At 36.5% G+C, this 26,287-nt stretch overlaps 2 protein-coding genes across 2 annotated transcripts; one reads left to right on the top strand and one right to left on the bottom strand.

Annotated features, from left to right (window-relative positions):
- The first annotated feature begins 937 nt into the window (after window positions 1-937).
- On the top strand, window positions 938-5,502 carry LOC103027034 (protein SPO16 homolog). The gene is made up of 5 exons (XM_007233610.4): window positions 938-1,201; window positions 2,831-2,924; window positions 3,171-3,342; window positions 3,882-3,960; window positions 5,092-5,502. Exons 1-5 carry the CDS (start codon window positions 1,157-1,159, stop codon window positions 5,203-5,205), a joined length of 504 nt encoding a protein of 167 aa, XP_007233672.3. The 5' UTR covers window positions 938-1,156; the 3' UTR covers window positions 5,206-5,502.
- glmnb (glomulin, FKBP associated protein b) lies at window positions 5,469-23,558 on the bottom strand. The gene is made up of 18 exons (XM_007233612.4): window positions 23,293-23,558; window positions 22,159-22,284; window positions 19,965-20,075; window positions 19,103-19,211; window positions 18,157-18,409; window positions 15,991-16,093; window positions 15,612-15,790; window positions 14,611-14,664; window positions 14,473-14,503; window positions 14,151-14,240; window positions 13,053-13,094; window positions 12,866-12,939; window positions 12,425-12,509; window positions 10,526-10,635; window positions 6,742-6,796; window positions 6,515-6,650; window positions 5,707-5,798; window positions 5,469-5,588 (listed from the first exon to the last, which is right to left on the bottom strand). Exons 1-18 carry the CDS (start codon window positions 23,329-23,331, stop codon window positions 5,505-5,507), a joined length of 1,773 nt encoding a protein of 590 aa, XP_007233674.3. The 5' UTR covers window positions 23,332-23,558; the 3' UTR covers window positions 5,469-5,504.
- Window positions 23,559-26,287: the final 2,729 nt, after the last annotated feature.

The raw sequence follows: 26,287 nt of genomic DNA, 5'->3' as shown, positions 1-26,287 counted from the left end.
TATTAATTAATCTGTACAATGTCATTGTTGTCTGTTGTATGTTTTAAACTGTGTTTTTTATTGTATAGGTTCTTCTTAATAATAAATTATATTCAATAAATTCAATCACATATATTTTAATTTTGACAATGAAAAAACAACCTTTATACAATCTTTACTTAACATTACCTCACGTGTGTTGAAATCGCTATGGTCCAAGCTATAAGAATAAAATATAGACAAGATACACATATTTATTTATGCATATTTAATTTACGTTTAATGCATAAAAAGACATGTAATACATTTAAAACACATACCATAATGTTGAATTTGAATGTTGAATCGATATGCATCAACATTATTTTAATGCAGCAGAGATTAACAAAAATTAAATAGATTTAATGTACTTTTACTTGTATCTGAGGTATTACTTTGGTATTTTATCCCAGTATTTTGGGTATTTATTTTCTTAAATAGTGCTCCAGTGTCTAATGCTTTTTGTAACCACGTTTGTTTGTATTATATATCATTACCAATTTCCTTTTTAAAAAGAAAGGCAATTCCAGATGTGAATCTGTGTTGAACCAGCAGAGGGCGCAGTCTCCCCGCTTCCACTGCCCAACATGCTGCTGTGCCACTTACCGTACAGCCAAAACCTTATGCTGATCAGTTTGAGAGTATTCCCAAACGAGACATTTTAGTGGAAATCACTCTTTGTATTTTATATATTTTATTAGATTTACATTTTATTTACAAAATGTTTTGAACATAAAACAGCACTAAATCAAATTAAATATGATGAGATTCCAGCCTTCAACACCAGATGGCGGCACCGATCCGAGTTACAGTTTATTTGTCTAAGCTTTGTAATAAAATATTTAAACCTAACAAAAGAGTGATAAATTATGACAAATCACTGTTTTATAATTCACTGTTTTATAAGTCACATTACCACTATCCTGCTTTTTACAGGCAGGTTAGATTTATAGAGTCAAAGCGCAGTCAGTTTATATACGTGATATACGTGACTGATGAAGTTAAATTTACCACAGAAGATTAAAGAGATTATGGAATGATATTTAATACAGAGAGACACACATACTGCTAAATTAAGCTAAGAAAAGCTAAGCTAGTTAACAGTAGAGGGGTTTATCTTATTGCTTATGATAAAACAATGAGCTCCTGGAAGACCACTGTTATTGTCAGCACCTCGCTTCAGGTGGTTAATATTATTATTACTGTGTTAGTTATTTATAACGGTAGGAGTTTGAGACAGGGATGCTGAACATACTTAGCCTAGCTTAGCTTAGCTTAGCATTGCGTAGCTTAGTTTATCCTAGTGTAGTGTAGCTTAGTTTAGCGTTGTGTAGCTTAATTTATCTTAGCCTAGTGTAGTTTATCTTATCAAAATTTAGCGTAGCACAGCGTAGCTTATCTTATTTTAGCATAGTTTAGCGTAGCTTAGCTTAGTTTAGTGTAGTTTAGCTTAGCGTAGCTTAGCTTAGTGCAGCGCAGTTGACCTTAATGTAGCTTAGTTTAGTGTATCTTATCTTAGTGTATCTTATCTTAGTGTACCTTAGCTTTTCTTAGCGTAGCTTAGTTTAGCGTTGCTTATTTTAGTTTAGCGTAGTTTGCTTAGTGTACCGTAGCTTAGCTTATCTTATCTTTGCCTAGCGTAGCTCAGTGTAGTTTAGTTTAGCGTAGCTGGCTAACTAATCATCGAATCCTGTCAGAAAATCGTGGGCTAATCACAATAATTAAAACATATCATTCTAACAATTTTTTTGAGATAGAATAAATCTAGATTTAAATTCAGAGACGTGAAAACAGGAATTACTTTTAATCTTATTTCTGTTTTCTGTTAGCGACCAAATAAGTTTAATTTTTTAAAATACCAGATTTATGTTACTACACTGTATTTTATTACACATCGGGCTATATTCTGTGTAAAATAACCCAGGTTAGGTAATGTGGTAAAGTTAAACCCTTTTTATTGTATTTCTTGTGAATTTGATTTATTTGTGTAAACAAAACTGTCTCCACACAAAGTAAATGAAGTAGTTAAGTTTGTTGGTTGATGAATGAGATGTGTTGTCAATGTAATAGTTTTGTTTAGCTTGTTAAAGCTTCTTTGGATGTCTTTGTTTGTAGAATGTAGTTTTTTGGAAATTAATTATACCAATATAGTTTTACACATTTATAACTTACAGAGACTTTACACCCCAGTATAACCTTAGCTATATAGCTTTGAAACTAATAAAAAATGCTTAAACCAGTAAATTGGCCACATTACCAGATGCCAATGATTCTAAAAAAAAAAAGGAATTATCTGCACTACCCATATAATTTTACCCATATAGAGGCAACATCATTTAAAGGGTATATAAATGTTAACTTGTAATGGGCTTTACGTCTGATGCCTTTATATGGGTAAAATGATATGGGTTTCCCAGGTCAGTTGAAAGAAAAATGTAGTTTAGTAAGCTAGTCCAGGATCTAAAGTAGTACCTGAGCTTCTTGTGCAATATGTTGAAAGGTGTTGTTGATATCATTTACTATCATGATACCTTTACTTTATAGGAAAAAAAAGTTGTTACAGAAATAAGATTTAAAGTAATTCCTGTTTTCACGTCTCTGATTTTAAATCTAGATTTTTTCTATCTCAAAAAATTGTTAGAATGATATGTTTTAATTATTGGGAAATTAAATTCCTTAGCATTTTGGGGGGTGAGGTAGGATATTATTAAAAAATGCTCCAAAAGTTTAATTGGAATAAATGTACTTTAACAAGTAAACACATATTTATTCTGACATTTAAACTGTTTTATGTTGCATCATTTCTTTACAGAATCATGAAGCTTTATGGATGATCTTGTCACAGCAGCACAGACTTCGATTTTCAGACAGTGTTGAACATGGAGCATTGGTGTTTCCTCTCTCAGGTAACTTTATATTACAGCACACTTTACCACCATCAGTGATCAGAATATGGCCAATAGAGGATGTCTTAGACCAGATCAGCTGAACCATGGTCCTGTTTGTTTTCATTGACATTTATTTGAATGCTTCCAATTTAGTTCAGATTGATTACAGGAAGTTGAGTCAGGTAATTATCATCCATTAAACAATAGAAGAAGATAAAGAAGTATACTTAGTTCTTATACTTCTGTGGATTTTGTGTTGTGCAGGAACAGCATTCATGCTCATCACTCCAGAGGAGTTCCCAGAGAAGTCAGAGAGCTCAAAGTTCTTTAATCGGATTGAAAAGTTCGTACAGGTCCATAGAAACAGCTTCCTCTTGCTTCAGTCCCCAGTATACGGTGCAAGGGAATGGGAGATTGTGTCCACGGTGCAGAAGAGGTGCATAAATCCATAAATTTATCTCAGTCTGAGCATATTAAGTAAAATATTGTAGATTTATAGTTCTGAGTTAGACTGAAGTATTACAGTGTTCAAGTGGGACAGAATGATATAATATAAAAAATAAAAAAGTGTTTTTGAAGAATATTACAGCAGCTGCAGGTGGAAAGACGTATATGATGGTTACCTTCTATACTCAGAATGCCACATGGTATGAAATAGGAGCTAGTGTCATATCTCATGACTTTTGCTATGTCCCATGAAAGCTAAAAAACTCTAAAGATCTGTGGAATATAAGGGCCTGTATTGAATGGGAATGGAATTTGTACTTGATTCACTTATCTGTTTGCATAGGCAGTTCTAGCCGGACGCCGTCTGTCACCATAATTACTGACCTACACTATATCGACAAAGGTCGATATACCTTCTCATCCTATCCAAAAGTATTGGATGGAACTCCATAATTCCAGAGAACAGAGAGATTAAAAGGGTGTTAATGTAGAATTCAGACTGTACACACTCATATTTTCTTGTTTCAGATTCTTTGGCAGCAATCTGAAGGTTTTACCCCTCCACAGTAATGTTGACATTGTGAAGGCATTACTAACCATTGCTAAAGTAAGTACACACAAAATGCTCAATTTTAGTTACAAACTAAAACCTGTGTGCAACTGGATGTTTACCTGTGTCATATAAATGTAAAACATAACAAAGTGATTACTACTTAAGATTTGCGATTGTTTTATTACTATACTTAACCTATCATCTCTGATTTTGCTGTTTCATATTCTGTTTGTAGTAATAATTCTGCAGATTTCATGCCCTTAGTTCCAGTGGCCACCTTATTTTCAAGAGTTTGCTCCCTATGAATTAGTGTTAGAATTTTTGGTCAGTTTATATTAAATGGTTTATGGTTGTATTGTATTTACACTAAATGCAGTCTGATGTAGCTACTGCTGTGGACTCTGAACATACAGTAGCTAGATATGGAAACTAAACAGTTTAGCAGACCATCAAATGTTGTTAGCTAGCTAGATTAACTAGTAAGCTTACATCATGTGGAGACAACCCTTTATCTTGGTCATGATGTTCTGGCAAGATGTATGAAAGTTTTGGTGGAAAATTTAGCTCCTTTAATTAAAGATGCAGCTCTTATTCTGTGGAAAGTGGTGGATGAAAATTTAATGTTAACTTTCTCAACACCGCAAAATTTCTGTGTTCTGTGTGCTTAAAACTCTGCTGTTCGAGCAAACTTTTCCTCTTTTCTTATTCTATTCTTCCAACTAACTGAGTATATTGTATTACTTATTCTGTATGTTTATTATCACTATAGGTGTGACCTATATTAAAGATCCACTGCTGCACTGAAAATTCTTACACATAGCATTACATTACATTACATTGCATTTAGCAGATGTGTTTACCCAAAGTGACTTACAAATAATGAGGTACATTAGCCATAAAGGACATAAAAGTTCTAGGCAAAGCAAACAAACATTGTCCCCTTCCTGTCGTTGCACAGAATAAGTTGCATTCAGGACACTAAATAGCTCAACAGGCAGATTTTTTTTTATATTATATCAATTTAAAGGCTGCAATGAAAATGTTTTAAAACATGTTGTTTTTGTTTTAGATGTGTTTGTTCTCAGGAATGGGGATCATATAGTAAAAGTATACTGTGTACTTGTCATGGTGCTATAGATGTTTGTAAGCTTAGAAATAATAACAGTTTGTACGTGTACATTGCAGGCCACCAGCAAGCCTTTAGTGGACAGCATACGAGAGCGCATGGCTTTAGCTCGAGCTCAGATCATCGAACGAAGCCCAGTGTGGGAGGTACTGGGTCACATGCAGCTACAATAAGAATGTTTATTTTGTATAATATAAAGCCACTTATATTTTTATGACAGTTTGATGTTGGCTTAATATTTTATTAAGTTTATACAGTAGAATTGTTCAGTACAAGTAACAAAGATGTACTAATTAATATCTACAGCATATATTGCTATATGTTATATGTATAAGTATTCACAGTTTGCAGTTTCTTGATACAGTGCATACAGTAAGTGTCATGTAAAAACATATTTACTTACTTAATATAAATGCAAATGTATGCAAAAGTGTTAGTACAAGATTACTAAATAAGAAAAATGCCTTTCACATCAGACTCTCTCCTCTATGATCTCCTCTATTCGGACCACAAGGCTCTCCATCAGGTCGTATGTCACAATTGCGCACTGCAGCACCTGTCAGTAACAAACATCATATAAATCTCTTTATGTTTAGGATAATCAAACATGGCAGAATGCTTAATTCACTACTAAATTCACTACAAGGTACTACTAAATACTAAAGACGATATACCTTGTCCTGTGCCTCTGGTGACATTCCACCTAACTTTTCATTTTTAACCATCATGGGTCGCATTGATTTCTCACCATAAGTTTCTTTGAATTCTGAAGGGCAAAAATGTTTAGAAATTGTAACACTATGCAAAGCAGCAAATTTGGTTAAGCTACACGTTAATAAGACAGTTATAAAATAAACACATTTTATTAAAATAAATGTTAGCAGTATTTGCTAGAAAATTAATAAAAAAAAAGATTTCTTAAAAAAATAAAAATAAAAAAAGATTATTTTTCGTCAAACATTTAATGACACTTGAATGAATCATAATTCTTTCTGCATTCTTCATTATTCTGTTTTTTATTGGGTGGTGAGTCATTATTCTCAGCACTGCAGTGATTAGCACTGATTAACTTGTTGGTCATCCTCTAGTTCCTCATGGGTGCTCACAGGACACTGCCCACAGCAATCCAGTGTCTCATACCAGCATCACTGCAGTACTGAGGATATCGACCCATCTTTCAAATAATGGCTGCCCTATAGTCTTTCCTGTGGGTTCTGAGTATTGAAGAACAGGGTGAAAGGAGGATAAAAAATGAAGTATGTAGAGGAACAGATGCAGGACTACAGTCGGAATCATAGAACTACCAACTGTCCTATATGATCAGTGGAGCTGAAATAGTGGATAATGGTTATAGAAACAAAGAGGGAGTCATAATATTTTGTCTGCACTGCAATATTTGAATATCTGGTTTAAAAATGTTCAACTAGCTTCGAAGCCATTACAATACATACTGAAGTTAACACACATAAAAAACTTTCTTACCCCTGGCTTTGATCCGTTTTTCTTCCTGTAGTCTCTTCAGCTCAGTCCCGTAGTAAGATTTGGACATGCTCAGGCACACTCGCAGTGTTTTTATATAGCTCTCAGCAATTTTACAGAGATCTGTCCATATAGCTGCCTGAAATGAAATTAAGATTAATCATTATATTCACATAACAGCCTATGTAAGACTATATGGGATTATTTTTGAATAATAATGTAATACTTACATGCTTTCTCTCCTTAATTAGTAGATATCTTAGAAGATTTAATGACTCCATTACCCTAGAAAATTGAGATCATTTTATTAAAGTATCAGATATTGTACTGCATTTTTTTCAGTCTTTTTGAGAAATATATGAGGAAATGCATTAAATATATTGAGGAAAAATATATTATTGCAAAATAAAATTTCTGGTTCAGGAATTTCAGGAATAATATATTGAAATACAGAGGTTTCAGTGTAGTCTTCTTATTAATTTTTATACAGTATATATAAATATATAAAAAGTATGTGAAGTGTATGTGGATTACTTGGATTTCTGCATGAATTGGTCATTAAATGTGTTCTGATCTTCATCTAAGTCACAATAATAGATAAACACAATCTGCTTGAACTAATACCACACAAAAATATATGTTTGTATGGTTTTATTGAACAAAACATGTTAACATTCACAGTGCAGGGTGGAAAAAGTATGTGAACCTTTGGATTTAATAACTGGTTGATCCTTGTTTGGCAGCAATAACCTCAACCAAATGTTTCCTGTAGTTGCAGATCAGACCTGCACAAAGGTCAAGAGGAGTTTTGGACCATTCATCTTCAGCTCCTCTGCAGCTTTAACTTACACATCTCATCACATCCTGGCTCCAATTAGCTCTTAGAAAAATTAGCTCTTTCACATACTTTTCCCCCCCTCACTGTAAATGTTAACATGTTGTGTTCAATAAAACCATGCAAACATATAATGTTTGTGTGGTATTAGTTTACGTAGACAGTGTTTATCTATTTTTGTGACTTAGATGAAGGTCAGAACACATTTAATGACCAATTTCTGCAGAAATCCAGGTAATCCCAAAGGGTTCAATTACTTTTTCTTGCAACTGTAGATATATATTATATAAAATGTTTATATGTGATATCAAATTTAAGTCAATCTAATTTAGAAATTTCAGTTTCAGATTAATGTTATATAGTAATTTAAAATAATCTTTTGAATTATTGAATTATAGGTCAGTTCAGTTTTATGTTTGAGAAAAATCTATTAAATATATTAGTAGTAATAGATAATTTCATATAGAAAAATCAGGTTCACATTAATGTAAATATACATTCCTGCAATTAAACACCTATGTTGAATTATATTGTAGATTCTCTCACCAGGTTGATGAATGTGTTCGGTAATTAGTGATTGGTGTTCGATCTGATGAGTAAGTAAATTTAAATCAGTTTAAGTTGCCCGACTCTGCTGAAGCTTTACGTAATCAGAGACAGATTAGCTTGAGCAGAGCGTGTCAATCAGTCAGGCTGCTGTTATTCAGGAATGACACAGGATCTGCCCTAAAGCCAGGCTGTGCCTGCCATATGCCCATTGTTGGAGGATCGGGGCTATTTTACTAGACTACACTCATCAATAAATGATCGTCAGGGCTGGATCATATCGTGTTAATAAAACATTCACTCAAAACAGTAGCAGGTGGTATACATGCAGTGCGTGTTCAGTCTTAGGTTACATTTCATGTAGTTCAGATAACTTTACAGATGAGCATAACCACTCCAGTACTTCATGTCAACAGTAGTGCCAGCTTATTACTTCAGAGCCATCTAATAATCTAACTCTGAGATAACTCACACTCATTTTCTTTTCCATACAGTATAACCATTAAAGTGGATGTTTTTTTATAGAATATGCAGAATGTAATTAGTAAAAGTGATTATTTACAATCTGAATTAAGATATGCACACAACAAGCCATTCCTGAGAGAATATTAACCATTTCAGCTCCTTAATTAGACAACTGTTAAGCCAAGACTTGATGACAGGTGTTGGTGAGTTAAATCCAACTTGTTTCGCCCCATTAATGAATGTGTATAATATTAATAGGTTTGACTGAATCGAAATTGCATGAAAAAACAGACAACAGACAAAGAGACAACTTATGTACAGTGTTCAACAATATATTGCTCATTTCATGGAAAACAATAAGACAGAATAGAAAATGCAAATATATTGGAATAAATGCAGTATTTCTTCTATTATTTTTTTTTTACTTTTATTTGATTGCAGACAATATGAACCCAACATGTTTTGTGTTTTATCTGCTCATATACATTACATTTATTAACATGATCTTTTTGGAACAAAAACACCTGGTATCTTCTGTGTAAAAAAATATTTTAAGTGTTGTTAGAAGGAATTCATAGCAGTTTGTTTTAAATGTATAGCAGGTCTGAAATGCAGGAATGGATGTACACTGCTCAAAAAAAGTAAAGGTAATACTTAAACTACACAATGTAACTTTAAGTCAACCACACTTCTGTGAAATCAGCCTGTCCAGTTACGAAGCAACACTGATTGTGAATCAATTTCACCTGCTGTTGTACAAATGGAACAGACAACAGGTAGAAATGAGAGACAATTAGCAAGACAACCCCTATAAAGGAGTGGTTCTGCAGGTGGTGACCACAGACCTGTTTTTTGTGTTCTCATCTTTTCTGGCTGATGTTGTGGTCACTTTTGCTCTCACCTCAGAAGTAGCTCAGGTAGTGCAGCTCATCCAGGACGGCACATAAATGCGAGCTGTGGCAAGAAGGTTTGCTGTGTCTGTCAGCACAGTGTTCAGAGCATGGAGCAGATACCAGGAGACAGGCCAGTACACCAGGAGACATGGAGGAGGCCGTAGGAGGGCAACAACCCAGCAGCAGAACCGCTACCCCTGCCTACGTGCAAGGAGGAACAGGAGGAGCAGTGCAAGAGCCCTACAAAATGACCTCCAGCAGGCCACTAATATCCATGTTTCTGCTCAAACTGTCAGAAACAGACTTCATGAGGGTGGTATGAGGGCCCAGCATCCATTGGCATTTACCAGAGAACACCATAATTGGTAAATTCGTCATTGGCGCACACTGAGCACATGTGACAGACGTGACAGAGTCAGTTTGGCAGTGGGTCAGTAATGGTTAGGGAAGGCATTTCTTTGTCGCACAGACCTCCATGTGCTCACCAGAGGTACCTTGACTGCCATTAGAGACTGGGATGAGATCCTCATTGTGAGACCATATGCTGGTGCAGTGGGTCCTGGGTTCCTCCTGATGCAGGAGAATGCTAGACCTCATATGGCTGAAGAGTGTCAGCAGTTCCTGCATGATGAAGGCATTGATGCTATGAACTGGCCTGCTTTTTCCCCAGACCTGAATCCAATCCAGCACATCAGGGAAATCATGTCCCGTTCCATCCACCAACACCACACTGCACCACAGACTGTCCAGGAGTTGACTGTTGTTTAATCCAGGTCTGGGAGGAGATTCTTTAGGAGAACATCCGCCTCCTCATCAGGAGCAGCCCAGGTGTTGTTGGGAGGTCATACAGGCACGTGGAGCCACGCACACTACTGAGCCTCATTTTTACTTGTCTTGAGGAATTTCCACTGAAGTTGGATCAGCCTGTCATTTTATTTTCCACTTTGATTTTGAGTATGATTCCAAATCCAGACCTCCATGAGGTAATAATTTTGATTTACATTGATTATTTTTATGTTGTTTGTTCTCAACGCTTTTCACTATGTAATAAATAAAGATTTTCAACTGGAATATTTTATTCATTGAGATTTAGGATGTGTTATTTTGGTGTTCCTGTTATTTTGGGCAGTGTACATTAATAAATGAAATGAAGTTGAGCAGATAAAACATGACATATGACAGATATTATACTTTTTGCATTATTTCCTCATTCTAGTAAAAAATAAAATAAATAAATAGTTATTTACGTAAACCAGCAGATGGGATGTTTCTCACCTGTCCATCCCATGCAGTAGGTCAGTCTCTGGACCCTGGGGTAGACTGACCGTGTCTTTAAGAAGCGAGATCAGTAACGTCCTTTCAAACCAGCCGTCACTGTGTTCCAACTAAAAATACAATCCCAGTTATATAAAAGACAGCAGAAACCATATATAACCATTTATAATTATGTACAGTGGCTTGCAAAAGTATTCATAGCCCTTGATCTTTTTCACAGTTTGTCACCTTACAACCACAAACTTAAATATATTTTATTGAGATTTTGAGTGATAAACCATTACAAAGTAGCACATAATTGTAAAGTGAAATTAAAATGACATTGTTTTCAAAATTTTTATAAAATAAAAAACTGAAAAGTGTGATGTACAAAAGTATTCAACCATCTTTACTCTAAACCCCATAAATAAAATGCAGTGCAGTCAATCGCCTTCTGAAGTCACTGAATAGGTTGATAGAGTGCAGCTTATTATTTATTTAATCTCAGTATAAATGCAGCTGTTATGTATCGACCTAGGTGGTTTGTTAGAGGACACTAGTAAACAAACAGCGTCAGGAAGACCAAGGAACTTACCAGACAGGACAGAAAGAAAGTTATGGAGAAGTTTAAAACAGGGTTATAAAAACATATCCCAAGCTTTAAGCATCCCAATGAGCACTGTTCAACCCATCATCCAAAAATGGAAAAAGTATTCTACAACTGAAAAACTATCAAGACATGGCCGTCCACCCAAACTGACAGATACAATGACCTTCAGCCAGAGCTACAGAGGAATGGTTTAGATCAGAGAATATTCATGTGTTAGAATGGCCCAGTCAAAGTCCTGACCTAAATACCACTGAGCTTCTGTGGCAAAACATGAAAATTGCTGTTCACAGACGCTCTCCATCCAACCTGGCTGAGCTTGAGCTGTTTTATAAAGAAGAATGAACAAAAATGTCTAGATCCACAAAGCTGGTAGAGATATACCCCAAAAGAAATGCAGCTGTAATTGCAGTGAAAGATGGCTCTACAAAGTATTGATACAGGGGGGCTAAATACTTTTGCACATCACACTTTTCAGATTTTTATTTGATTACATTTTTAAATCTATGAATCATTTTCATTCCACTTCAGAATGATGTGCTTTTTTGTGTTAATCATTAAAATCTCAATCAAATACCTTTAAGTTTGTGACTGTAAGGTGATAAAATGTAAACTGCTCATTTATTGTTTCTTCTGAAATCAGGGATATTAAAAAAGTAACTGTCTCTACTGTCCAGATAAATCCTTCCTCTAGATTTTGAGATTTCCAAGCATTGCTGTGAGGATTAGATTGCATTAAGTAACAAGGGTGTTGTTAGTGAGGTCAGGACCGAAGGATGTTAGATGATGATGATTACCACCCCACCTCATCTGCAACTCTCCAATTCATCTCCATAGTATTGGATGGAGCTCCATCATTCCAGAGAACACAGCTCCACTGCTCCCAGCTCAGTACTGGGGGCTTTATACCCCTCTAGCCCATGCCTGGTATTAGGTATGGTGCCAACAGGTTCATGTTTATTTATCTGATCCAGGCAATCCCATTCTATTGGCAGTACTTCTCATTGGAAGTACAGAGACTAGACAAGCTATGTGTGTGCATTTGCACATCTGTGTCAGCAACAGGTGCCATTTATAATAACTAAACGCTGGATTGTTTGAAAGAAGTGGTCCACAAAAATCTTGAAATTTAGTTTATAATTTGTTTCTGGAAAGAGCAACGGTCACAAAGAAATCTGTACAGTACAGAAAGATCTCAAATCGCATCCGGCTTGCCTCCGATATAATCATTAATAGGACAGTACAGTATGTCTGTATGGATAGATAAACTAAGATTTCTCATTCTAGACCATGCCAAATGTCTTGTGACAGACCTTGCTTGAATGCTCCACTTGATTCTTTATGTTTTTCAGGATGACACTGTGCACGCCTGCATGCTGACTAGTCTTCATGATGCATCTAGGACATAGAAAAAATGTCAAAGAGTAAAAAAAATAATACAAAGTTAATGAAAATTAGAATAGCAAAGCAATAGAAAAAAGCAACTTGCAGAAAAGACAACATGCCGTCATCCAATCCACAGCCTTCTACAAACAAATCACTCTAAGTACAGAGAGACTCCATCCGAGTAGGTGATGATGGCAGGATTTATTAAAGTTTTTTAGAGCACTCAGTCATTAAACTGCTGTGTGAAACCAAAAGTAACTAGACTTAACTTAATATACAGAACATTGGTATGGATTTTCTGGTGTGAAAGTCAATTGCTCTTAGTGTCAGTTAAGCTAAAACTTAGTATATGTGTAACTTTATACAACCTGAAAAATTTGTGCTTGGCCTCCCCATTGAGTTTCTCTATAAAAAGCTGGAACACCACAAGAGCTTTCACTCTCTGCAAAAGTAAGAGATCATTGTATTAATAAAGTAATATACCTGTCTAGTGTTCTGACCTAAATATATTATTTAATAATAATAATATATGAGTAAAGAAGTATTCACACTTACCAAATGCTGGATAGGACAGTCAATCATGATTGTAAGTAAAACCTGGATTGGAAAATAAGAATCATTTTAAAATTATGTATATTCGTCCAGTCTTTTACACACTTAAATGTCAGACATCAAGGGAGAGGAACTAGTATCATGTATGAAAGCTAAAGACTGCTGCACTAAACTGTGAAGTTTTGTGGGGGGTCTCTATTTACTGAATTTGGATTTGATTTCTGCCAAAGTCACTAGTCGCAGTTCATATGGACAATTCTAAATTTATCTATGGTGTATAACTGGTGGATAGAGCATGTTAAATGACCGCAAAAAGAAATGGGTTGTCACATCCATCTGCACCAACTCCAACCCCCATAATTTACCTGGCCAGTGTTCAACCTTGCTCACCACTCACCACCAGAGAATCTTTAATTGTAAGGAGAATTACCACTTGAGAATTTCTTCCAGGTGTGTTTGTTCACCAGAAAGTGCAAAATGAATGGGTCCATATGGAGTTTATAAATGTTTTGTCATTTTTATACTGAAAAAAATACTAATTTTCTCAACAGTGATCAATATCAAATGATTCCGTTCCGAATACATAATTTTTAAGGTTTTGAACTTCAGTTACAAGCCCTTTATACATGCTCTGATTGTAATTCCAGCACTAGCATCAGTATCAGTAATGCTAGAGCCTTTACTGCCTAAAACCTGTTTGCTGTAGAAAAACTGAAATATATACATTTTCTTTGCTTCTTTTATCTAAGTACATTAAAAGACAAGGAATATACTGGCCAATTTAATATTTTTTTATTTTTATTTGAGATTTTAACTCTTTAGCCCCATTCACCATCAATCTTTTTTAAGACTCTTCCTCTCATATAACGGTGGACAGAGAAAGTGGGTAGGCTCTCCATAAACCAGCTCTAATAACACCTCAAAACGTAAACAGGTAAGGGTGTTCCCAAGCCATACCCTGAAGTAACACTGATCAGTTTACATACTACTGTCCCATGACTTTTGACATGTCAATATATTTAAAGATCATATTTTTATTAACACTCTTTTTTTTAAATTACATTGTTACCCAGTTACTGAACTGGGACATGTTACTCTTACCTGTGAAACACTGTGGAAGACCCTTAGCTCCAGTAGCTGTACTGGGAGACTACTGTCCAGAACTCTCTCCAGACTTTTGACGTACAGGTCCTTTATGAACAGAATTTATGAGCAATTAAATCATTAAATTATCTGATCCAGAGAGTCCTATTCTTTTGGCAGTGTTTCTCTACAGGGACTAGGCAGGCTGTGTGTGCATTTGCTCATCTGTATCAGCAATGAGTGCAAAGTAGCTGAATCCTGAGTTAATTAGATGTGTCTGTATACTGTAGTGTATATTGATAATATGAAAGATGGGCTTTACTAATAGCCTATATCTTACCAAGCCTTTTAATATCCATGATTCATCTTTTCTGCATAAAAAGAAAAAATGTAAAGTTAAACCCTTATAAACATAGCATGTGGCCTGCTGCAATAATTATTTCTTACAATATATATTACCTACTAATTATTGACATACCTGCTCAGCAAAATATTAATGTATTCCATATTGCATTGCAGGACAAAAACAGGACTGAAAAAATGCAACAGGAAACACAGTATTATTGTTATGCCGCTTCTGCTACACTTTTACCTAAAAAGGTTGTGTTTGTATATATATATGCCTATATATTTTGAGTAGAATAAAGCAATATATTCTAAACTATTATAAATAAAATATACTTGTACTTGGTGTGAAAGAACCAATGTATGATAAAATATCACATTTGTGATGTATGATATAACATAAATATAAGTGTCATAATACAATTTACAGTATCTCACAAAAGTCAGTACACTCCTTAGATATTTGATTTTTTTTTCATTGAGGAAACCATGAATGCCAACTTGTAATATAACATACTGCAGCAGAGCATAATCCCCTCCATTTGGAAACTGGGTCACAGGGCAGTATTCCAACATGATAACGACCCCAAATAGACCACTGCCTTGTTAAAAAAAACTGAGGGTAAATATGCTGGCCCATGGATTTATTGGATCCTAAGTTAAAAAATAAATAATTTTCCATGGAAGTGAAGCCTAAACCTAATTCTAGCCTCAACCATAATCAACCCAAAACCTAACCATAATCTTATTAATTTTAATATTAGATGGGTTACAATTCAGTGTAGGGTTACAATCAATAGAGATACAATTAATAAGCATCCACATAATATGTTACCCAACAGTGTCATATCTTCAGTGATGTCCCATTAAAAGGTGTAATATTTGCAAAACATATGATGGGTGTACATCATGCATAAAACAGTGGGATCTGAAGAGAGAGTACAACACTGCTATTTAGTGGGCGGGGTTTTAACACAAGGCTAAATAAACCACTGTCTGTCACCAATCTTAAATAACATAAATCAGTCTTTATCTAAACTATTCATTAATGATCAATTGTTGCAGTATCACAAAGTAAAATATTCCTAAGCCGTAATGTATCAAGATTATCTTACACCTTTACATATAACCTACCTAAAGACTGCAGGGAAGACTTCCATGGCAATGAGTTGGACAAACAGCAAGTATGCCAGGCAAGCTCTTGATTCGGTCGGATGGGCCTGGTCTTGCTTTGTAATTCCCGAATCTTCTCTTCCTTTCAGAGGATAGTAGAACAGCAGTTTGGGCAGAGGCTGAATCACTAATAAAATGGACTTAAGTTAAATTAAAAGAGGAAAAGATGAGTTTTTTTGTAAATTAGTCCCACATTGAGGAAATTCACAGCATTCCAGCAGCAAAGGGATAGAAAGAATATTGAAGAATATTTAAATCAACTGCACATAAAAAAAATGTTTTCCACATAATAATAGAGCAGTTTATAAAAACATGAGCAGTTTATAGCATCGTAGCTCACCATTATCTCTGTGGCAAAGTTCCAGAGGGGAGAGTTCTGTGTACTGTCGGCCTCCCGTTCCAGCTGAGCTTCCAGAAGAGGTCCTCTCAGACTCTCCATGCAGCTAAAAGCAAATCACAAGCAAAGTGTCTGTTTTCCTAAACAAACCCGTAGTTGTAGGCCGTTCACACAAACTTTTTAATGTGGTTCATGTTTTAATGTGTCTGAAAGGTGCTTTGTAAGTTACAGGCATGCGCAAATCAGATTTCAATACCAGATATTAAAGTCGCCCAAATCGAAATTGAAAATGTCAGATTCAATGTGCCGTTTACACAGCTACACAAATGACACACCTGTGTCGCATATGAACAAAAAGATTAAATTTGGGCCACATGCTGTGTGTATGTAGACTTAATTGTATTATTACAAATCGATGCATGGAAGAACAAACTGTATGATTTTTCGTTTTTTGACAGTATGGAGAATACAAATTAAATAAAGATGTTCCGTAATTTTATTTGATTGCAGAAAGTATGAACACAAGATATTTCATGTTTTATCTGCTCAAATTAATTTTTACATCATAGTTGGTACAAAATAATTATCCACAAACAGCTGAGTCTTTGAGCACCAAGGGTAAAAAGGACCATCCAGATTGTTCTTAGCAACAAGTCCAAAAGCCAGGTTCTGGTATGGGGGCGTATCAGTACACTTCTGGGATGCACCATTAATGCAGAAAACTACACTGATATCTTAGAGCAACATACAATATGGGCCAAACTTTGGACACACCTTCTCATTCAATGCGTTTTCTTTATTTTCATGACTATTTACATTGAAGATTCTCACTGAAGGCATCAAAACTATGAGTGAACACATGTGGAGTTTTATGTACTTAACAAAAAAATGACCAGGCCTCCACAGTCACCGGACCTGAACCCAATCCAGATGGTTTGGGGTGAGCTGGACCACAGAGTGAAGGCAAAGGGGCAACAAGTGCTAAACACCTCTGGGAACTCCTTCCTTCAAGACTGTTGGAAAACCATTTCAGTGGAGCACCTCTTGAAGCTCATTGAGAGAATGCCAAGAGTGTGCAAAGCAGTAATCAGATCAAAGGGTGGCTATTTTAAATAAAATAGAATATACTTTTTTGTTAAGTACATAACTCCACATGTGTTCATTTATAGTGTTGATGCCTTCAGTGAGAATCTACAATGTAAATAATCATGAAAATAAAGAAAATACATTAAAAAAGAGAAGGTGTGTCCTAACTTTTGGCCTTTACTGTATGTTGTCTTCAAATCTACATCTCTTACAGGGATGTCATGTAGTTTTGAGCAAGATAATGCTTAACCACACGCTGCACACATTACAAAGGCACACGTGGAACAAGAGGGAACGGGTACTGGACTGGCTTGCCTGCAGCCCTGATCTGTTCTTAATGAAAACACGGATATATTAAAACTAAAAATGTGTAGCAGGTCTGAAATGCAAGAATGGATGTATATTAAAGTGGCAGTCAGTATTATTTTGTTTCTAAGATGAAAGCAGTGTGAAGACAGGATAAAAAATAGTGTTGAATGGTACCAGTGTGCTGGAACGACCATCCCTGCTAAGCCTGATATATTCATTCTAAAAACTGTGTCGGGAGTTCTTCTGGCCACGTCACTCATCTTTACGTAATTACTTCACACGTACAGCCTCTAAAAGAGGATCCGGCTCAGTTTTACTGATGGTGGAGCAATGGAGACTTCAGAAGGGGAAACTCAGACCTCAGGAGCTCATTTCTTTACACTCACAAAACTGACAATTGTATATAATAACTTGCTTATATTCGCTGAAGACATTTGCCTCAGCAGTTTCTCACTGTGCTCTCGCTCTCTCTTTCTGACTGAACATAACCTGGAATCGGATTCATACGCTCTGAAAGGAGACCGCATTACACACCGCATCACAGTTTAAAATGATTCTTCCGCATGATTGGTGCAATTTCCCATTCTCACCATAGAGAGCGCCCTAAATCCCCCAAATCCCAAAACTTGTGCAGATAAAACATAACATATCTTGGTTTCAAATTTGTCTGCACTAAAATAACAGTCAAAAACTTATATTTATAACTTGGTATTGTACATGGAATTTAAATGTTCATGAATTACAAATTTGGTTTAGCAAAGTAATAAAACCTACAAATTAAGCAGCACAGTCCTCAGTCCCTCTTCATAACCAGTCGTTTCTGGACCCTTTGCGTCATGACTTTTGACTTCCTGCACGAATGGCTGCACAAAGGTCAGCAGTGCAGTGCAGCAGCGGCAGAGCCCGAGTTTGTCTTCCTGTTCCTGTTTGCGTGAATATGGCACAGGCAGCATCGCAATCTGTCTCTGCAGGGAGCGCAGTGCCAGGCCCAGTGCGGGCACCTTTGAATCACCCAACCTGGACAGCACTGTGTGGGTCAAGCAGTAGAGAGACGTCAGTAGACAGCAGGGGGCGCCACATTCTAACATTCCTAGACATGCCTGATGTCAGCAGTGATACACTATATGTCCAAACGGCTATGGAGACCTGCACCTACACTAATTTTTAATGTCACTGAATACAATTAGATTCAGGATTTAACACTGGCTGAATCCTGAATCTAGTCTTCCCTGGACAGTAGAGACAGTTACTCCAACAAAAACAGGTTTAAAAGATGCTTGCCATCACAGTTGTGCAAATCACAAACATAGATAGTCTAGTCCCTTTAGAAATACAGAATAGAAATGGACTTTGTAGAGCAGATAAACAAACATGAACCTGTTGGCACCATGCTTTATACCAGGCCTGGGTTATAGAGGAGAATAAAGCACCCAGCATTGAGCTGTGGAGCAGTGTAACAGGGTTCTCTGGAATCATGGTGCTCTGTCTAATACTTTTGTAATAAGTTGAAGATAAAGGCAAACACTTATCTTTAACTTATTGTTTGATGGTATATCAAAAGTCTAGTAGAAAGTCTTTCCTGGACAGTAGAGACTTGTTATTCCAACAAAAGCAGTATAAAGAAGAACAAACCTTGATGAAACAGCAGGTGTTACATTTGTCCATATAGTGAATTATAGCTAGTTTTAGCTGATTTTAGCTACATTAGGCCTTTCATTACCTGGCTGAATATGCTGCATAAGGAGAATGATGGTGTCTGCAACAGCATCTGGATCAGTGTCGTCGATTTCTTTAAGCAGGATATCCAGCAGTTCATCTGCATTGCAGATCTGCAGAAAGCAATATTACAATAGTTTTTGCTACTTTCCAATTCTACAGTAATAATCGGAAAAGTGAGGTAAAGTTGCAATGGTTGCTCAGTTGGCATCTGCGATTGCTAAGTGGATATTAAATTGGTGCTAAAATGTGGCTAAATGATTTCAGGCAATTTACATGTTTCTTAAGTGGTTGCTAGGCATTTGCTATGGTATCCGAGATGGTTGCTATGGTGGAGTCCTTCCTGGTTCAAGTTTTTTTTTTTTTTTTTTTTTTTTGAAGTTTTGCTAAATGGTTGTGAGGTGGTTCCTATGCTATCTCAGGTGGTTGCTATGGTGTTGCTAAGTGGATACTAGATGGGTGCTACAGTGTGCAATGGTCATATCTTGTAGATCTGAATAATAATAATAATAATGTTGTTGCTGTGGTACTAAATGTGGATGGTTTGTATAATTTCTATAATCATGGTCTGTTTATATCATTGTTTAAAGGGTGCCAGAACTTTTTCAACTAATTCATTCCTATGGAAAAAAATAACTAAATCTGTCCATTGCTGAAGCTGATCTGAGTGAAAAGAGCTGTACACGCACATGTATTACATAATCAAACCAAACAATCTGGAGTTGAAATGGAGTCGATATCTTGAAAACTATGGGACAAGCTACACAGTGAAAATCTGCAAGTAAACAAGAAGAATATATACAAAGACTAAAATCTTAATAAAATAATTGCTGTATATAATTGTTTGATAATTGTTCAGTTCTCACCTGTATCAGGTGGGTGATAACCGCATCACAGTGCTGAGGGTCTCTCTCCTTCCTCACAACTTCTTTAATCAGGGGTCCCAGGAGACCACTACCCATGGACCTCACTATGCCCTGTAAAATAATAACAGATCAATTATTTAATATTCAACATTTTAGATCAACAATTGTCTTTGTCTGTTTGTTCTTGGTTATTGTTGTTAAAATCCTTATACCAACGTCTGTTCACTTTGCGGCCATTTTTACAACGTGGGTGAACATTATTTTTTTATCTGTTTAAATGAGGACCATCCAAAATACTGGAAACTAAAGGTCATATTAGAGTTTTTTCTAATTTTCTCCCAGTTTTCTCTCACCTTAGTTAGGCCAATTGTCCCACACATTAAGCTACTACTCAGATGTATATCCCCCATCACTAGTGATGCCACAACACCAGGAGGTTGAAGACTAGTACATGCCTTCTCTGACACATGTAAAATCAGCCACCAACACTTTTCGAACTGCTGCTGATGCAGCATTGCTGAGTCGCCAACACACTCACACTCAGAGGAAAGCGCAGCGACTCGACAGCAGCATATTTTTAATCACTGGTAAAATCTGATTTAAACCTCATGAACAGTTGATTTTTCAACTTACTCTGGCTCCTGCCAGAATCCCATTCATATTGCAGTCAGAGCTGCTCTCCTTATTAATAAAATCTCTGTCTTTGGACATAAACAAAACATCAGGGTTCCTCATCCTTGGGTTTTGCTAAATAACATTTAACGGACACTGATTTCCCATACTGAAATCAGCCGCACCAGACTCTGATCCATTTGATGGTTTTTAAGCTCTGGTTGGAAAGGAACCTTGTACCCACGCTCCTGAGACTCTATATGTATTAAAGAGGGGAGCAGTGCAGGAGTACAGGAGGCATGAGGGCACTTAATGGAGCACTGCTACTGAGGGACTGCAGTGGAGCGAGAAATCTGACTGATTTCCACCAAACATTCCCACACCCTGGGGTGAGCAGGCCAGCCTGTCAGAAGTTATAGCGAAGTGAGGGTTGTTGGGACATCTACTCAAAGAGCTCCACCGTCCCCAGTGGGTAGAATGATGTCACATAAATGAACCTGAGTGGGACATGTTAATGTCTTTGGGGCCTGAAAGAAGGCAGCCATTCTGTTGCAATTTTTTCCTGGTATATTACATATTCAGGCTTGACCATTAAATCCAGAACTCATTCATTAAATTAAACATTAGTTAACACGTTAATAAACAGTAATTTAAAGTGCAGCCTTATATTGAACACATTAAAATCTGCTGAAGGTTCCTCTTTTTGTCCACATTTTGTTTGTCGTTTTAACTCATGAAGTTTTGGTGACATACAGTGGCTTGCAAAAGTATTTATACCCCATTTTGTCACCTTACAACCACAAACTTAAATTCTGGTGGGAGCATCATTCTGTGGGGATGCTTTTCTTCAGCAGGGACAGGGAAGTTGGTCAGAGATGATGAAAAGATGGATGGGGCTAAATACAGGGCAATCCTGGAAGAGGCTGCAGAAGACTTGAGACTGGGAAGGAGATTCAAGACAATGACTCTAAACATACGGCCAGAGCTACAGTGGAATGGTTTAGATCAGAGAATATTCATGTGTTAGAATGGCCCAGTCAAAGTCTTGACCGAAATACCACTGAGCTTCTGTGGCAAAACATGAAAATTGCTGTTCACAGACGCTCTCCATCCAACCTGGCTGAGCTTGAGCTGTTTTATAAAGAAGAATGGGGAAAAACTCTTAGATGAAAGTCTCTAGATGCGCAAAGCTGGTAGAGACAAACCCTAAAGCACTTACAGTTGTAATTGCAGCAAATGGTGGCTCTATGAAGTAGGGATAAATTCTTTTGCAAAATACATTAAAGTTTGTGGTTGTAAGGTGATAAAATGTGGAAAAGTTCAAGGAGTACTTTTGCAAGCCACTGAATACTGTCCATCCTGACGCCATCACAGGACAGTGTGTGATCACGTGACCTTATTTACAGTTTTTAGAGTGCTGGGTCAGTGCTAATTATAAAACTGGGATTTTTACAGGTCTGTTCCAACCATTTTAACAATTCAATCCTTTGAATGAGATGATTTACGATCTATATAACTATTCAGAAATGGATCTGGGCTCTTATGAATTAAAACACCCTATAAAGATACTCTGTATATTTACCTGATTTTTCTCCTCTGTAATGAAGTCCAGCAGTTGAGCACTGTCCCCTTGTGCGATGCAGGTACGACCAATGTTCAAAAAGAGCTCATGATCCTCTGCTTTAAGATCTTTTTCTCTGGTTGTTCTCTGAAAAACAGGGTGGCTGCAGATCTTTAAAAGGTCTTCAAATTGCTTGCTTTTAGGTATAACTGTAGGTATGGATGTTAGATCAATTTTGCCTCGGTGGGGTCAATTTTCAGTGTACAAACAGTTCCACTTATTGTTTGTGCCAAATTGTTAATTTACATTTGTTTGAAATATTGTCTTTTAGAAGTGATTAAACATATCATGCTATATGTTTTGTATATCCAGGATTAGAGTAAAATAAACAATAGTGGGCAGATGAAATCTGTCTCTTATTTATACACAGTATGTACACATGTTAGCTACACATGTTAGCTAGCTCTGTCCACTATTTTTTGGATGAGTTGGGAAGTTGGGGATAAGGTGGGGTCTACTCTGGACAGAAGAGTCAGTTACTCCATTAAAAACAAGGTAAACTCTTTTTATCACGTTTAATTTCAGAACAGTGACTGAGGATGTCATATGTCCCAGTACTTTAACCGACAATGCAGCTGTTCTTTAGTAAGTATTTTAACAGTACACAATTTAATTTGTATTACTCAAAAGCAATATAATTTCTTTGAATACCCCTGATTTCAAGAATAAACAATAAAGCAGAGCATTTGTCCTTTTTCAATATAGTGTATGTGGAGTTTACCACAAATGGTTTAACATTAATCATGGTGAATTATTTCATGGTGAAAATATGTTCCAGATTAGCACTGTTAATGATACCGGCTACCAGCTGAAAATAACACGTGTTAAATCTGACTTCCCAATTAAAATGTTCTATTAGAAACTCAGAAATTCTGATATCCGAGTTCAGATGAAACACAGCATTAATTCTACTTTAGAATGTATATTTAGATAAAAAATAAAACAATCATTCATTTTGATTAGCAACATGAACAGGATTGTGCATTTCCTTACTAATTCCTGTCTCTGCAATTAGCTTTGATTGCAATGCAATGAACATTAATATATGATTACTTTGGCTCTATCTCATGTTTCTATGATTTCCTGATCACTTACCCATCTTTGAATTACGTCATCCAGTTGATTCACCTCCATAGCGAGAGTCAGTCCAGCCGCAGTGTTGACTGTATGCTTCGGCCAGGCCTGGATTAATTAGTTATCCGTCTTTGTTCAGGGTCACAGGGCTACTTGTAGTGATATATAAATATATAACTATACTCTAAAGCAGAGCGTATCTGGGGTTATTGTTCAGAGCTGGAGAGAATGAAAGAACAGCACCGCAGATCTGACGATCTGACAGCAGACCTCAGTAAACCTCTTAGTAAGCACTGTGTCTGAGTGAGCACTAATAGGATTACACCACAGCACTGACAGGGACACGTATTTCTCGAACCCTCTAAAGAGGAATTACTCAAACCAGTGTGGTGTATAACTGTCCTGTTACAGTGGGTACAGAAAGTGTTCAGACCCCTTTACATTTTGAGCAGTGCATGGTACTCTTAGAATTAACTGTAAAAGGTTCAATATCTCATATAGTCTGGGTGTCCTTCATGTGTTCTTTTGTTAAACTCTACGCAGGCTTTCATATGTCTTGCACTAAGAAGAGACTGGTGGAGGGCTACAGTGATAGCTGACTTTGTGGAACTTTCTCCCATGTCCTTACTGCATCTCTGGAGTTCAGTCACAGTGATCTTTACGTTTATCTTTTCATTTTCAGTCCAGAGCTTAACCTCATTAAGAATCTTTGGGATGTGCTGGATGGAGAAGGCTTTGTGCAGCGGTCAGACTCTACCATCTTCAGTCCTGCAAGATCTTGGTGAAAAAATAATGCAACACTGGATTAAAATAAATCTTGTGAAATTGCAAAAGTTTATCAAAACAATGCCACAGCAAATGCATGCTGCTATTAAATCTGAAGGCGGTCCGACAAATAATATTAAAGTGTGTGACCTTTTTTTTTGGTCAGGCAGTGTAAATGGATTCTGAGTATGCACTGTGAATATTTGTGCACACTACTGCATAAATAATATTTATACTGCACAATATGCACTTAAATGCAAGTACTATTAATTAGTATTAAATTGGGATGCACCCTGCCTGCACTCAGTGATGTCACTTTCTCTGTTGGAAAATGTGGAAGACTGATATATGTTAAAAGTCGTCTCTCATTATTTTGTATATATAAAGAAAATTATACACCGAAAGTATCTTAATTATTGGTTTAAAATCTGTTTTTGTGAAGATAATAGAGAATAACGTATTTAAATAGAATGTATGTCAACTCTGTTACATGTTTACATGTTTTAGGATGTTTAATGATGACAGAGTTGTGAGTCAAATCTTTTGACACTGAAAATGTAAACGCAATTATAGAATGGCACATATGTGTGTAAATGTGTTCATGCCTTAATTACAACCATCTGGCTTATATTTTACTATAACTAAACTACACTTTACTGTTCTGATTATACAGAGTGCTCAGACTCAGTGCTCTCAGACAGTTTACTCTGGTATTGAGTCAGCGGTTATTTAAACATGTCACGCCATGGAAATAATCAACAGACATCTGAGATTGCTCTGCTTTACAGTGCAGTGTGTGAGTCAATTATCACAAAGCCTTAATCCAACATTTCTGTGGCATATGAAAGGCGATCGGGGTGTGTGTTTGACTTCCTGTTGCGTGTTTGTGCAGAAGACCCTGATTTGGGCTGAATGGAGCTGGTGGGGTTTGAGCTGTGGGATTGAAGCTGCAGCTGGCTGCACGGTTTGCTCGGCGTATTACCGTGTGATGAAAAGCTTCTACAAAAGGCGCAGTGTAAATACAGGGTTGCGTGTCTGCCTCAGATTTGCTGCTGGTTAATTGGACACTGCTGATTGTGTGTTTTGACAGTGGCCTGTCCTGTTTATTGAGGGTAGGGAAAGAGACGCTTGTCTCACAGATAATGCTGACAGGTCTATTGGGGCTGGTGGTGTCAGGTGCTTATTGTTTCCGAATTGTTTGAATTCGACAAAGATGTATGTGGAACAAACAAGGACAAATTATGTTTATAAATTTTTGTAATGTGTATTGTTAGAATACTTACAATTATACATATATATGTTTTAACCAAATAAATAACCCAGCAAGAAGTTAGTTGGATAGTTGTAATATAGTGAATATTCATTTAAAATATATAAGTGATTATAATATCAGAGTGAAAAGATAAGTTTATTGGAGAAAACTGTACAAGCTTTCGTTCCAGCTGATCATATAAATGCTAAACTAGTGATGAATTTGGAATAAACTTTATCCTGCTGAAAGAAGCAAGTTGGAAGTCCTGCCACACTGTAAAAAAAAACAAAAAAAAAAACTTGAAACATTTCTGAGTGGAGAAGGGACAAAATATTGTGTTTAATGGTACCAGTGTGCTGGACAGACCGTCTCTGCTAAGCCTAATATTTTCATTCTAAAAATGGCATGTCGGGTCGCTTTTTGTGGGAGTTCTTCTGGCCACATCACATATCTTTACGTACTTATGTCACATGTACATCCTCTAAAAGAAGATCCGGCTTAGTTTTACTAAACGAGAGCGAATGGTGGAGCAATGGAGACTTCAGAAGGGGAAATTCAGTAGCTTATTCACTCATAGTAAAAACAAAGTGTGTAGTCAAAGTGAAGTTTCTGACTAAGCGCGCTCTGACTGAATATAACCTGGAATCATATTCATCCACTCTGGAAGGAGACCGCATCACACTCGCTAGTTTAAAATAATTCTTCCGCATGCTTGGTGCAAATACCCATTCTCACCAGAGAGGGCCCTAAATCCCAAAACATTTGGCGCCTCCTCCCACTTCGCTCTCACCATCAGTGTGTAATCATTCTCCACAGGCTGCCTTATTCATATTTCTTTTATTTAATAGTTAATTGGCTGGCCTAAGTGTTAAATGCTATAAGAACAAGCTGCTATATTTTATGTTGCTGAGTGTATATACATATATAGACTATATGCTGGTCGTGTCCAGCTGGTCACATTTGCATTAGAAGCTTGTATTACTGACAATAAGAAAAATA

This window comes from Astyanax mexicanus, chromosome 5, assembly GCF_023375975.1.
Source record: "Astyanax mexicanus isolate ESR-SI-001 chromosome 5, AstMex3_surface, whole genome shotgun sequence".
Lineage (NCBI taxonomy): Eukaryota > Metazoa > Chordata > Actinopteri > Characiformes > Acestrorhamphidae > Astyanax > Astyanax mexicanus.
The sequence above is the reverse complement of the archived record's forward strand: the minus strand, read 5'-3'. Positions and strand labels throughout refer to the sequence as shown.

Excerpts from the sequence above, each read along its gene's own strand:
- glmnb (XM_007233612.4), bottom strand. The coding sequence starts at position 23,331 with ATGGAGGTGAATCAACTGGATGACGTAATTCAAAGATGG. Across the intron at positions 20,076-22,158 it reads TTACAGAGGAGAAAAATCAG|GGCATAGTGAGGTCCATGGG; the intron begins GTAAATATACAG and ends ATTATTTTACAG. Across the intron at positions 19,212-19,964 it reads TTATCACCCACCTGATACAG|ATCTGCAATGCAGATGAACT; the intron begins GTGAGAACTGAA and ends TGCTTTCTGCAG.
- LOC103027034 (XM_007233610.4), top strand. The coding sequence starts at position 1,157 with ATGAGCTCCTGGAAGACCACTGTTATTGTCAGCACCTCGCTTCAG. Across the intron at positions 1,202-2,830 it reads TTGTCAGCACCTCGCTTCAG|AATCATGAAGCTTTATGGAT; the intron begins GTGGTTAATATT and ends ATTTCTTTACAG. Across the intron at positions 2,925-3,170 it reads ATTGGTGTTTCCTCTCTCAG|GAACAGCATTCATGCTCATC; the intron begins GTAACTTTATAT and ends TGTGTTGTGCAG.